This window comes from Tenrec ecaudatus, chromosome X (genome assembly GCF_050624435.1).
Source record: "Tenrec ecaudatus isolate mTenEca1 chromosome X, mTenEca1.hap1, whole genome shotgun sequence".
NCBI lineage: Eukaryota > Metazoa > Chordata > Mammalia > Afrosoricida > Tenrecidae > Tenrec > Tenrec ecaudatus.
The window spans coordinates 81,067,681-81,081,697 of NC_134548.1; the positions used below are offsets into that span (position 1 = coordinate 81,067,681).

At 41.6% G+C, this 14,017-nt stretch overlaps 1 protein-coding gene across 5 annotated transcripts in view; it reads right to left on the reverse strand.

Annotated features, from left to right (window-relative positions):
* HDAC8 (histone deacetylase 8) overlaps positions 1 to 14,017 on the reverse strand; it is a 316,573-nt gene that overhangs the window by 32,279 nt on the left and 270,277 nt on the right. For all 5 annotated transcript variants that reach the window (XM_075539578.1, XM_075539580.1, XM_075539579.1 and 2 more), the window contains one exon: positions 2,784 to 2,889. In XM_075539578.1, the coding sequence (XP_075395693.1) occupies positions 2,784 to 2,889 (106 nt within the window). The remainder of the gene's footprint in view (positions 1 to 2,783; positions 2,890 to 14,017) is intronic.

The following is a 14,017-nucleotide window of genomic DNA, read 5'->3' on the forward strand; positions in this document are numbered from 1 at the left end:
GAGGGGACCAAAGCTTTGATGTATGCCATATAACCTTAAGAAGTTAAGGCTTAGTCAGTGTGCAGTGTAGCAACGATGAAACATACATTCCTCTAGTTCTTTAATGCTCCCACCTCGCCACTATCATGATCCCAATTCTACCTTACAAATCCGGCTAGACCAGAGGATGAACACTGGTACAGATAGGAACTGGGAACGCATGGAATCCAGGACAGATGATCCCTTCAGGACCAGTGGTGTGAGTGGCGATACCGGGAGGGTGGAGGGAAGGTGGGGTGGAAAGGGGGAACCAATCATACGGGTCTACATATAACCCCCTCCCTGGGGGACGGGCAACAGAAAAGTGGGTGAAGGGAAACATCAGACAGTGTAAGACATAACAAAATAATAATAATTTATAAATTATCAAGGGTTTGTGAGGGAGAGGTCAGGGAGGGAGGGAAAATGAGGAGCTGATACCAAAGGCTCAAGTAGAAAGCAAATGTTTTGAGAATGATGATGGCAACAAATGTACAAATGTGCTTTACACAATGGATGGATATATGGATTGTGATAAGAGTTGTATGAGCCCCCAGTAAAATGATTTACAAAAAAAAGAGTTTAAAGCTTATTATCTTAGAAATTTTTCTCTGGCTAATGGAGCCTGAGATGGGAAGTACCTGCCTATGGACTTTGCTGTTGTCATAGCTGTTGGCTCTGCTTGCTTTGCTGTTGTTCTGCTGTTAGCTCTGTTAATGGAGGTGGGCCTTAGGATAATTCTCAGCAAGAGCACACAGGATACAATGTATTCTCACAGAATAATTCCAGGGAAGAACAAACCATCCTTTCATGTTGGATTCTCCTCTAATGAGGGCATCACAGATAAGAGGACTAGTAATATCTTGGTCATTGTATAAATAAAAGGGAGTTTCACTCTCCTGGATGGACAATGATACTCATGGCCACATAAACTCTGCAAATAATTATGCACACACACATAAAATTTAATTAAAGAGGAAATGAGTGCTAGAAATACTTTTAAAGAATGATGGATGAAGCACAATTTAGCAGTAACTAAGTTGGCAGGTGGGAATCTATTGGAAGGCTGAGGATAATTTTCCCAAATACTAGCTTGTGGACTGGCTACAAGCATTAGTCAAAACAAGGCTCCAGGAATTAATGGAATACCAATAAGAACGTTTCCACAAGCTGAGGAAACACTGGAAGCACTCACTCATCTGTGCCAGGAAATTTGGGAGACAGGTACTTGGCCAACTGGCTGGAATAAATCTGTATTTGTACCCATTCCAAAAAAAGGTGACACAACAGAATGCACAAATTATAGAACCGTATAATTGATACCACATGCAAGTAAAATTTTGCTTTAGATCACCCAACAACGGTTGCACTAGTACACTGACAGGATGCTGCCAGAGGTTCAGTTTGGATTCAGAAGATTTGGAAGAAGGCACATCATTGCTGATGGATCTTGGCTGAAAGAAGAGAATACCAGAAAGATGTTGACTGTGTTTTATGGACTATGCCTACGCGTTTACTTGTCTGTGTGGATCATAACATACTATGGATAACCTTGAGAAAAATGGGAATTCTAGAACACTTTCTTGTGCTCTTGCGGAACTTGCACATGGATCAAAAGGCAATTGTGTGCGAACAGAACAAAGGAATATTGTATGGTTTCAAATCAGGAAAGGTGTACAACAGGGTTGTATCCTCTCACCATATTCATTCTGTATGTTGAGCAAATTATTAAAGAATTTTATATGGCAATTCATACAATTATAAAGAGAATTAGATGAGCAAATCATCGGCTGGATTATCTGAAGAAGAATGTGGCATCAGGATTGGACGTTGAATTAGGAAGACTGAAGAAGAATCAATGCTTTTGAATCATGGTGGTGGTGAAGAATATTAAAACACCATGGCCCGCCAAAAGGACAAACAAGTCTGTTTTGAAAGTACGGTCAGAGTGCCCCTTAGTGCAAGGATGGTGAGACTTCATCTTACATATTTTGGATGTGTTGTCATGAGAGAGTAGTCCCTGGTAAAGGATATCATGCTTAATAAAGTAGAGAGGCAGCGAAAAAGAGGAAGGCCCTCAATGAGATGGATTGACACAGGGGCTACAACAATGTGGATAGGAACAATTCTGAGGATGTTGCAGGACCAGGCAGTGTTTTGTTCTGTTGTACATAAAGTTGCTGTGGGTCAGAACTGATTCTATGGCATCTAACAACAACAACAACAATCTAGTGGATAGTGTGATCAAGAGGGCAGTGGGCTGATGAGTACCATTTTTCCTCCATCCAGAGGCCAGCCGTAGGGAGGAGACCAGTGCTAGTACTCTAGATAGACGGGGGAATCCATTCCTATGAATATTAGAAACCCACACTCACTGTAGCCTTTGAAGGTTCTTTTCGATCAAGGAACTATAAGAAGGTCTGGAAGTGTCTACCACCTACCGCAAGCCTGACTGACTTGAATTTTTCTCATCTTAAGGAAGGCTTTTGTGGTGTGGTGGTGGGGGAGAGGTTTCAGGGCACACTTTAGAACTAATTTTCCACGTACCCTGTCTCCAGCTGAGCCTTTTGTCCTTCTGAAGGTGACATTAGCTGGCCAACCAGAGTGGCCTGTGAGAGAAACCAACTACAGGTACAAAGAATCCCTTCAAAGTCAGCAAAACAATTATCTACCAAAAGTCAAAGGGTTTGGGGGGAAGTCCCCAATAATGGGTCACTACAAGCTAGATGGATCAAGGAGGACAGGACTCCAGGGGTGGTACTCACCTCTGATACAGTTGAGGATTTGCTGGATTCGATGGGGCTCATTGCGGTCTAGCCGACAGCTTGGGGTGATTTCCAGCACATAATCAGGACCATATTCTGTGAAAAACTGTAAGAAAAAGAGAAAGGCCAAAAAATTAACTAAATCACATAAAATCTCTAAAACAAGTCACACACAAATAGAACAATCTAAAGAATTCACCATTACTGACAAAGCAAGGAAGACCTAGTTGGCCAGGGCGCGATGATGCAGCAGGAAGTCCTGTCCTGGTAGCACTACTTCCCTGGTTCAACACCTTACAACACAGCCCATTGCTAAATTCTTTGGTTTGTTGTTCAGGGTTATTCTGGCTTGAGTCTCGGTCTTATCTCTTAATGTGATCCTGTTCTCTAGCTACACTATCTTCGTTTGTGTCTCCCAAAATCCTATCGTGCTTTGTTTTTCCTAGCATCTTTTGCTCTTTTCTGGGGCCTGACAAAAATCCCTCCTCCAATTCTTGCTACATGTGCAAAACCTGCTTATCCTTCTTGGCACAGATCAAATGTCAAGTCCTTCATAAAACTGTCCCTCATGCTCCACCAACCCCAGAGCATTCTGCTGGTACCTCAATGATGATCCTTATTCATCAAATAGCTCTTGCCTAAATATCATAGGCAGGTCATTGTGCTGGCTGCTGCACAGGCTGGAAAGAGGGACAAGACCAACTCTGTGGCTGAGCAGTCACAGCACGGTGTGCACTGGACAGTTTTCAACACGGATCCCGCTGGATTATCAAATCCTTGGAGGCATGCAGCACCTGTGCTTTCTTCTTCTTCTTAGTCCTCATAGACCATGGCAGCTGCCTAACAATTTTTGTGAACTTGAATTCCCTGTCTCAGGAATGTCAAACAAGCCTAGTTTCTGTACTTCTGTTCTTCCTTCTCATTAGTAGAGCTTGTTTTCAAACCCAGGGGGGCTCAAGATAAAGGTTCTGGATCTCATTTCTGGCTCACTAGATGACTTCTTGTGAAAAAGTCACAATATCTGATTCAGCTTCTCTACAAGGTGAAGAACACTCTACAACAAAGAACCTCATTTAACTGGGTAAGTCTTTGAACGGTAAATATGCAAAGCTACTATTTTTGCTTACTTTTTAATATAAATAAAATCTGTGTTCACTCTTTTGAGAAAGCATGTGGTCCTTAACACTATATATTCGTAAAGTGATACTGGTGGTAAGTTAAACAGAGACATTTTTTAAGTCACGGAAAAAGAGCATTGAAGGTATAAAAAAAGGACATTAATATGTGTCAAAAATTTGAGGGCATTTGATACCTAGATTACTAAAAATCATGCAGGGTTAACTTGCATTCATCACCTAACTTTTCCATATAGAGAATGTAGATATGCAGCTGACATCGTGGGAGATGTAGAACACTCTTAGGGATTCTAGCAACACCTTTATGGAATCCATAGATGTAACTTGATGGGAAGGCAGCTTTTGTACATCCCCGGCAGAAACCGCCCTCCCAAAACAAACAAACAAACAAACAAACAAACAAACAAACTGGATGGCGCCTGGCTATCATTACTGAACACTTAAAAGGAATATTGATCAAAAGGGGGAAATGCAGAATAGATTTAATATCTTCATGGATTCCAGACTTTCTGGAGTCAGTGCCTAGGGGAACTTCTGAAACTGTTGCCCCGAGACAATTTTTAAACCTTAAACAAACAAAACTCCCCCAATGTCTTCTTAAAATTTAACAATAGTTTAACTAGTCAAGAACATCTGTCTTGAGCAGTATGCTCTTTTAAGAATGATCTATATAAGATCAAATTGATAAAAGGAACTCAAAAGATTAGATAGAAAGCATAGGGGCAGTGAGTGTATGTTAATAGAGTGAGAAACAACTCAGAAAACGAGGGTGAGATTGGTTGCATAACTCAACGAATGTTATCAATTTTACTGATGTGTTCATTCCCCCCCTGTGGGTTTCTGAGACTCTGTTTATGGGAGTAAAAAGCTTAGCCTTTCTCTCCAGAGCGCTGCTGGTGGTTCTGAACTGCCAACTGTGTGGATCGTAGCCCAATGTGTAACCATTCCATCAAAGGAGCCCCTTAAGAGGTTATGGAATAGTAAATTAATTTCATGGGTACAGAAAGAAAGGTTTAGAGAAAGCATCAGAAAAGTGGCAGTTTGCCTAGCTGAAAGGAAGAGGGAATGGAATGTTTCCACAGTGAAGATGGCACTGTCAGTAGGACATGCAATAGCCTATTTGTTTATGGCTGAGTGTTTGGAACAAGTTCTCACCTGTAAGTGCCTATGTGGCTACCCACTCTTCTACTTTCGTTCCCTCTTTGACCAAGAACACATGTTTGCAAGATGGCCAGCTGTGGCTAGAACTGATTGCCTTGAGACTGAACTCTCAGCTGTACAGGGATTGAGCCACTGGTTCTGGCTTCATTAAGACCTGACAACCTGAATGAGCCACGGTGAGCAAACCAGAAACACCCATTCTTGGCAGAAACCTGCAGGTAATAACTTAACCCACGTTCCTAAACCTCCCCCTTTATTTGCCAACCAAATATTTTACCCAGGTCTTAATTACTAATTGCATTGTTCTTAGGCTAGGGGACTCAGATGGTTTAAGAAGGTCTCAGTTTTATGAGTCAATCCACAAGCCTGGCATTTGGCCGACCTTGGCTTTAGAAGGTTAAGCGGGCAGAGGGAAGCAATAAGCAACCATGACGTCACAGGCTGTACCTAAAGCAAAGATGGTGTCCCATTTAACCTCGCTGGCTCTATCATGGCATTTCTCTATTTCTGTGAGAGTTTATACTTTCCATTTTTGTATTTGTTAAACCTTTTCTACTAGATTATGAACTCCACAAAGGCAGAACCTCTGCCATGCTCCTTTTGCATTCCCTTTAGAGTTGAACTCAACTCAGCACAGGTTCTTTGTCCACTGGCAGTTTACTTAGTTTTGTGAAATAATTCAAAAGTTAATTCATAATACAGTTTGACCAGATCCCTGCAGTAATATAATGAGGTGAGGTGAGGTCTTTTAGGGTCAGGCAAATGCTGATTTTAGTATCTGGATTCAGCTATGTGCCTTGGGCAATGGTCTTAACCTCAGGGATGATGATGCTTGCCTGGCTACATTGCTTGGGACCAGTAAGATAATACATACAAAAGAGCTCAGCACAGGGGTGGCAAATACTAGGAATTCACTAAATGTGAATGCCCTTCTCCAGATTCAAAAGGGCTTTGTTTAACTACTGTCTTATCCATATCCTGAGGCTACTGGGCACAGCACTTGGGGCTGGGATGTAGGAAGAAGAGCCTGTTCTTCTGTCAGGCAAGGCCTAGAGTCCTTAACTGCAATACTTAACTGAAGTCTTTACCTCAGGCCAGTGACTGTGGAGAAACCGACTTCTCTCCTTGTTTCCTGTCCTATGGTCCTGCCACTTGTTACTTACTGGCGAAGTGGAAAGGAAATATGATCACATAAGGGAAAGGAGATGTTGGGGTGGAGGGATTTGGCCAATACTAGAAATAGCTCGAGGCCCCACCCTGAAACTGCCCTCGGTCCTGAAGGGGAAAGGAAATGGGCAAGCAGCAATCCCATTTCCAGACAGGTGGAGCAGGGGATGAAAGAAGCCAGCTGACCTCTAAGTGAAAGCACCAGCTTTGATGTCAGTAAAGGAAGGAGGGAGATACTAACCCTATTCTAGCCCTCCTCCTTTTTCTATAGTACTCCTTTTGCTTTCTGATTTTCAGGTTACACATTTTCAAAGGGAACACGATGCTGGGGAGGGGGTGGGAAATGGAAAGTACTGGTATAAGGTGGGCATAGGGATGGGAGGTGAAGGTAATAGCTACTTGAGCTTTAACTCGAGTTCAGTTTAGTGCTCCTTCCTATTCAAATCTTGCTCTCACAATGGAAACAGCATAGAATTTAGATATGTGGTTTAAAAATTAGAAGATGTCTTAAGGTTATGGGTATTCTTTCGTAACTCCAAAGGAAACCAACCTACAAACCTGAATCAACAACCCTTTTATCCTTCCTTCAACATTTATGAATTATCCGTTAGGTGCCACACTAGGAGCCCTGGTGGTATAGTGGTTATGCACCAGGTTGCGATGTGCTAGGTCAGCAGTTTGAAACCACCAGTCACGCTTTGGGAGAAAGCCAGCTTTCTACTCTACTCTTGGATAGAGTGACAGTCTCGGAAACTCACAGGGGCAGTTCTATCCTGTCCTATAAGATCCCTATGAGTTGGCACTGACTTGATGGCAGTGAGTTTTTTTGAGGTGCCACATGAGGTCCATCTCTGCGGTACAAAGATAATAAGATAGGCCAACTAGGAGGGATTCTTGTAGAATACTGGTAAAATAATAATCCTAAAAGTAAAATAAAAGTAATGACTGAACCAAACCAAACTCACTGTCATCAAGACAATGGTGACCCATAGCAACCCCCTGTGAGTTTCCAAGACTTTAACTCTTCATGGGTGTAGGAAGCCCTGTCTTTCTCCTGAGGAGCAGCAAGTGGTTTCAAACTGCCAACCATTTGGATCACAGCCCAATTGATAACCACCACACCACCAGGGTTCCTGATGGCTAACATTTGTTAAAAGCTTATTAGGTGTCAGGCACCTAATATGTACCATCAAGTACTTTTCATGGACTAATGAACTTAATTCTCCAAAGCAACACATATGGCAAGTAAAGGTGTATGATGGATAGGAGGGGTGCATTCGTAACAGAGCCTGGGTAAAGACAGGGAGATGGAGAATAAAAGCACACATGGAAATGAATTAGGCATGGTTAGAGAGCAGGGCACAAACATGAGACCAGGGTGGGTCCTGTTTCCCAACCACATTAAAAAATCTGGTCTCATCCCAGACTAGAAATTCAATGAGGGCAGAGCATTGTTTTGTTTCCTGCTGTACTGTTAGTTCCTAAATCAACAGCTGCCCGTCTTGTTGTTGTTAGGTGCCATTGATTTAGTTCAAACACACGGCGACCCTACGTACAACAGAGTGGAACACTCAGTCCCGAGCCATCCTTACGATCATTGCCACACCACATTTGAGTCCACTGTTGAAGTCTATGAATTAAAGTCAACGTGATGGTCGTAGATTCAGTTGTAGTCACTGTGTCAATCCATCTCATTGAGAGTATTCCTACTTTTGGATCCTTCCCCAGGGACTAGTCCCTCTGGATAATGTGTCCAAAGTATGTGAGATGAAGTCTCTGCAGGCTTTCTTCTAAGGAGCGTTCTGGCTGTACTTTTTGCAACGCAGATTTGTTCTTTCTTTTGGTAGTCCATATTTGTTACCAGCACCATATAATTCCAAGGCACCAGTTTTCTATGATGTTTCTTATTAATTGTCCAGCTTCGTATGCATATGAGGTGACTGAAAATAGCCTGTCTTTAAAGTGACATCTTCCCATCTCACTCACTGCCATTGAGTTGACTGGGACTCAAAGCAATCCTATGGGACAAAATAGAACTGCTCTTTTGCGTTTCTGAGACTTTACATCTTTATGGGCACAGACAGCCTCATCTTTCTCCCATGGAGGTACTGGTGGGCGTGAGCCACTGATATTGTGTTCAGCAGCTACATGCACAGCCCACTATACCATAAGGGCTCCTTTCCATAGTAGGTGGATAGAAAATCCCTGAGGTATAAATGAATGTAGGCTGGGGGAGATACTGGAAGCTTTTAAATGAGGCATTTTAAATGCAACTTCCAAAAACATGTGTTTTAGAAGGCTCATTGGCTACAATGTGGAGAATGGATTGGAAATTGAGAGAAAGGAGGCAAGTAGGGAGAAAGCTGTTGTTAGAGTCCAGATGAGCAGTGGCAGGGTATGATCTAGGACAGCTGAGGAAAGAATAGCCTAAAAGACAGTATTAACAGGACTAAACAATGAATTGAATGTGCACAATAACAAAGCAAAGAAATTCAGGGCTTTCTGGCCATGTATGAGGGATCAGCAGAATAAGGCATAAAGGCCAACAAAAAGATTTGATGGTAGTAGTAGTCTAACACATGCATGTGTGATAATGAATGCAGTTGGGAGCACGTTATTGAACTGAACTGGAAAGATTCTGCTGATATAGTGGCCTTGAATTTAGGGGAGAGTTTAGGCCTGAGATATATAATATGTGTTATAGAGTTGGGAGTTATTGATGACAATAAATACAAGGAAGTGGATGAGACTGCCTTGGCTAGCAAGGGATGGTTATTACAGAGTGAGAAGAGAGGCAAGGGGAGAATCATGGAGAATGGCAACTCTTTAGAGGTGGACAAAAGGCATACACACAGACTTATGAACAATTTGAAATTCTACAGAAAGAGGACTGAGAGATGTCTTCTGATTTGCTCAGGGGAAGGAGACCTTTGCTGCTAGAGTCCATGGAGATTGAGGACAGAAGCAAGACTGGAATGAGTAGAAGAGTCAGAAGTGGAGGTGAGATTGAGAATACACTCATTTTCTTTTAGGAATCTGATACAGGGGCAAATTCAACTCTCATTGCCATAGAGTCATTGATGATCATGACCCCTTTGAGTTTCTGAGACTGTAACTGTTTGGGGGGAGTAGAGAACTCAGTCTTTCTCCCACAGAGATGCTGGTGGTGTTGAACTGCCAATCATTTGGATCACAGTCCAACTCGTAACCACTCCAACACTGGGCTAGTGATACCCGGGTAGGGTGGGTATTTTAAGATGAGAGGGTCTTAAATATATGAAAGAGCTTTAAAGTTTGGAAAAAATTCTAGTATCTTTCATTTTCATTTTTTTCCCCTCACAAATTTTTGAGGGGGAAAGTGCCTATAGGATGGGAATTAGAGGCAGACTGGTAGGTATTTAGTCTGCCAGGTATATCTTTCTGGGCCACTAGCTAGAGTTCCTTAAGGGAAGAACATGGTTCTATTCACCTTTATATAAGTCACGGCTCCTATGGTAGGGCTTGGAAAATAATAAGTGCTCAATACGTGTGTGTTGCATGATGATATAAAGTGCTATTGGTGGTCTGAGGAGATTTGCATCCAGTAGGAATAAATAGGGTATTGAAGGATGGATGAAGGTGATGGCAATCAGGCAGGGATGGAATGTGTGTGAGAGGGGTTAGTCAGTAGAGGCAAGAGAATCTAGGACATACGATCAATGAAGACAAACGTGCATAAGCAAATGTGGTGAAGAAAGCTGATGGTGTCCTGCTATCAAAAGATATAGAGTCTGGGGTGTTAAAGGCTCGAGGATAAACAAGTGGCCATCTAGCTCAGAAGCAACAAAGCCCACATGGAAGAAACACACCAGCCTATGTAACCACAAGCTGTTGAAGGGATCAGGTATCAAGCATCAAGGAACAAAAAAATCATATCACTGAAAATGTGAGTGAGTGCAGAGTGGAGACTCAAAGCCCAATGGTAGCCAACCGGACACCCCCTTACTGAAGGGTTGTGGGGAAGAGATGAACCAGGCAGGGTGCAGGGTAGCAACAATGAAACATATAACTTGCCTCTAGTTCTTAAATACTCCCCCCCCCCCCATCATGATCGCAATTCTACCTTAAAAATCTGGCTAGACCAGAGGATGTACATAGGTACAGATAGCAACTGGAAACACAGGGAATTCAGGACAGATGACTCCTTCAAGACCAGTGGTGAGAGTGGCAATGCCTGGAGGGTGGAGAGAATGTGGGGTAGAAAGGGGGAACTGATTACAAGAATCTACGTATAGCCTCCTCCCTGTGGGAGGGACAGCAGAGAAGAAGGCGGGGGGAGACACCAGACAGTATAATATATGACAAAATAATAATAATTTATGAATGATAAAGGGTTCATGAGGTAGGGGGGAAGTGGGGAGGGAGGGGGAAAATGAGCAGTAGATATTAAGGGCTCAAGTAGAAGGCAAATGTTTTGAGAATGATGATGACAACAAATGTACATATGTTCTTGACACAATGGATGGATGGATGGATTGTGATAAGAATTGTACGAGCCCCTATAAAATGATAAAAAAAGAGAGAATGTAGGACAAATTTTGAGGCCAGAAAGTACAATAATTTGGCTAGAGTTGGAGGAAAACATATGAAGTTTGGGTCTCAGGTTGAGGAGTCAGGACTTGATGAGATAAGACAGTATGGAAGTATGAAGGCTGAAGCTGTGCCTTAGGATAACTAAAGGTTGGGTATATAAAGGTTGGGTGACCAGTATGGAGGCTACCGAACAGCCATAGGGGGAATCATAAAGATTTGGGTTAGGTTGACTGCTATAGGGTTGGAGAAGACAGGAAAGAGATATTTTGAAGGTAGACTCAACAATTTAACAGGACGTACTAATTGGCTGGTTATGATGGGAGAAACGAGAAGTCCAAGTTGACTCCTAGGTTTTGAGCCTGGGTTGTGACTGCTGCATATCGTTGAGTTGATTTTGACTCACAGCTGCCTTATGACTTTCTAGGGTGTAATCTTCACAGGAGTAGATTGCCAGGTCATTCATCCACACAAGAACTGAGGAGTGCGTTCGCAACAACCACCTTTCAGTTAGTAGGCAAGAGTGTAACTGTTGGACCATCAGAGTCCTTTTTGAGTCTGAGTAAGCGAGAGAACCTCAGTGTAACAGAGTTGCGTGAATTCGCAGCAAGAGCTAACCTGGCTCAGGGAAGATGAGGTTGTTTTTAGTTGGGTTTGAGACAACAAAAGAGTACCTAGGTCCACATGTAGCAGGCAGCTAAAGATAGAGGATAATGACTTGGGATTAAGGCAAAAAATGAAGAAACTCTCTATATTTCGATGGCAGTAAAGGGAGAAAAAGAACAACACATGGACAGACAAAAGAGCAACCAGAAAGGAAGAAAGAGAACAGTAAGGTGAAATCTCATGGAAATCTTATAGGGGTGAAACACATTTATGAAAGATGCTTTAAAGAAACACAAAGCCCACTGCCATTTTTAACAGTTTTACTGACATATAATTCAACTATCAGACAATTCAACAGTTCAATCATATCAAGAAGAGTTGTATAATCATCACCACAACTGGTTTTAGACCATTTTCTTGGTTCTTGTACTCATCATTATTAGTTAGCTCCCCATTTCCCCCATCCCCACCAACCTCCCCTGCCATACCCCCAAGAAACCATTAATCCAGTTACTGTCTGTGCAGATTTACCTATACTAGATTTCATATACAGAAAAACTTGAAAACAACTAACAACAATAACAAGGTAAAAAAAAGAAACCTCCATCAAAAAGAAAGCAGAAAGTATTAACAAATAGAACAAATTTAAAATGGATCAAAAGGGAGTTCAAATGATAAGGTGTTAATTTTTAACTTAACTGTGCCTTCGATAATCCACCTTTCTTTCAATGCATTCTGCATGATAACAAGGCTATCCACATCCCTGGTCTATGGCTAGAGAGAACTCAACAGAAGCTTTAACCCCTTCACATTTAAAAATTGAAACAACTTTCAAGTGGGTTAACAAGGAGATCAAATGATAAGACATTACATTTTCATCTATGTCTTCCATCATCAACTTTAGTGCTTTCTGTCGGATAACAAGGTTATTTGGATCACACAGGCTGATGTGCATCTTCCATGTGGACTTACGTGACATCTCGTTTAGATGGCAGCTGACTTGAAGACAAATCTTTAAGACTCCAAACAGGACTATGTCATAAAAATGAATTCTTCTTAGACTGGGACTGGAATTAAGTGTACACTCCAAACCCATTCATATATCTACGGTTTATATATGTCTCTGGTTCACCTGAGAGATACCATTGTCAGAGAAACTCTATAGAACAGAGCAGAACCATTTTTGGGGGTTTCCAGAGTTGTAAATCTTTATGAGAGCAGAAAGCCTCATCTTTATCCCACGGAATGACTGGTGGGTTCAAACTGCTGACCTTGCCATTAGAAATCCAATTTATAACCCGTGACTACTAGAAAGATGCTTAAAGGCATATATTTGCAATGCTGGCAGATGCTCCTGTGGCTAACTAGCCTCCCTGTCTCCTTGTCAATAGAGGATAGATTGATACTACTTCTATTCACCCCACTATTTATAATACCCCAAGTAGCTTTCAATTTTTTTATGGTTAAATCAAAGCCTTTTTCTTAAAAATGCATTTGAGTACAGTAGGGGGTGCCTGAGGTTGGTGTCTGTATGTCTCACAGACTCTTTAAGACTTTATTCTGTGTCCAGTTCGAGAGGTTATGCCACCGACTATAATGAGAGCCCTGGCCAGAAAGGGTACTTATTTTCGCGAATCATACTGTGAGTAGAACTCATCACAACCAGAAAAACACAGGACCCACACTTTGAAGCATCTCTTATAACCTTGTCAAGTATAATGCTTCTAAGATTTCCCATACCACCGATTACTCCATAAAAGAACCTGGGCCCAACCATAATGGAAACAAAAAGGCTTTCTTTTTCTCAGAAAAAAATGATATTTATAAGAAATCCAGTTATCCCAGATATATCAATTATGGTACTTTTTCTCTCAGTTATGGTACATTTTAAGGCCATAAAATTGCAGTGGCATTATTGGGAGTAAATTTTATTGCCATGGCTTCACAACACAAACAAAAATAATAAGTCCATTAGTTGTTGACTTGAACTGGCAGAGAGCAGCACATCAAAGGCAATTGCTAGCACCTACGGGGGGATGGGAGATTAGGAGCATCCAGAGAATAAACGAGGGGTCAGAGAGAGAGAGAACCAGAGGCAGATACAGGATATTAGATAAGATGTTAGACATGAAAATGGAAGGAAAACAGAATTCTTAGTAGCTGGGAGGAATATCTGGTGTCTATGCAGATTAAATCTGTATCTTTCCTTTGGTACTCATTTCATAGTTTTGAGCACAGAGTAGGTACTTAAGAACTGCTTGATGGTGAAGCTTATATGCCAATGCATAGTTGTACCAAGAACTATTTATTTGTATCAATCAGTGAATGAAAGAAGAGGGCGTGGGGATAGTTTTAATATTTAGTTGTTTAAGACATTTTAACTATTGGTACAGAAATGTTCATTAAGCAAAACAGCTAAGTAAACTAAATGTTAGCTTACTGAGAACCAATCAAATGTAAGCAAAGAAAGTATTTACTATAAATTAGTTTTATTTCATTGGCTAAAATACAGTTATTAAAAACAAATACATATATTCCTTTTCTACTTTGTACGGTCCTCACATTAGCTTATAGTTGTGTTTGTGTTTTCCATGA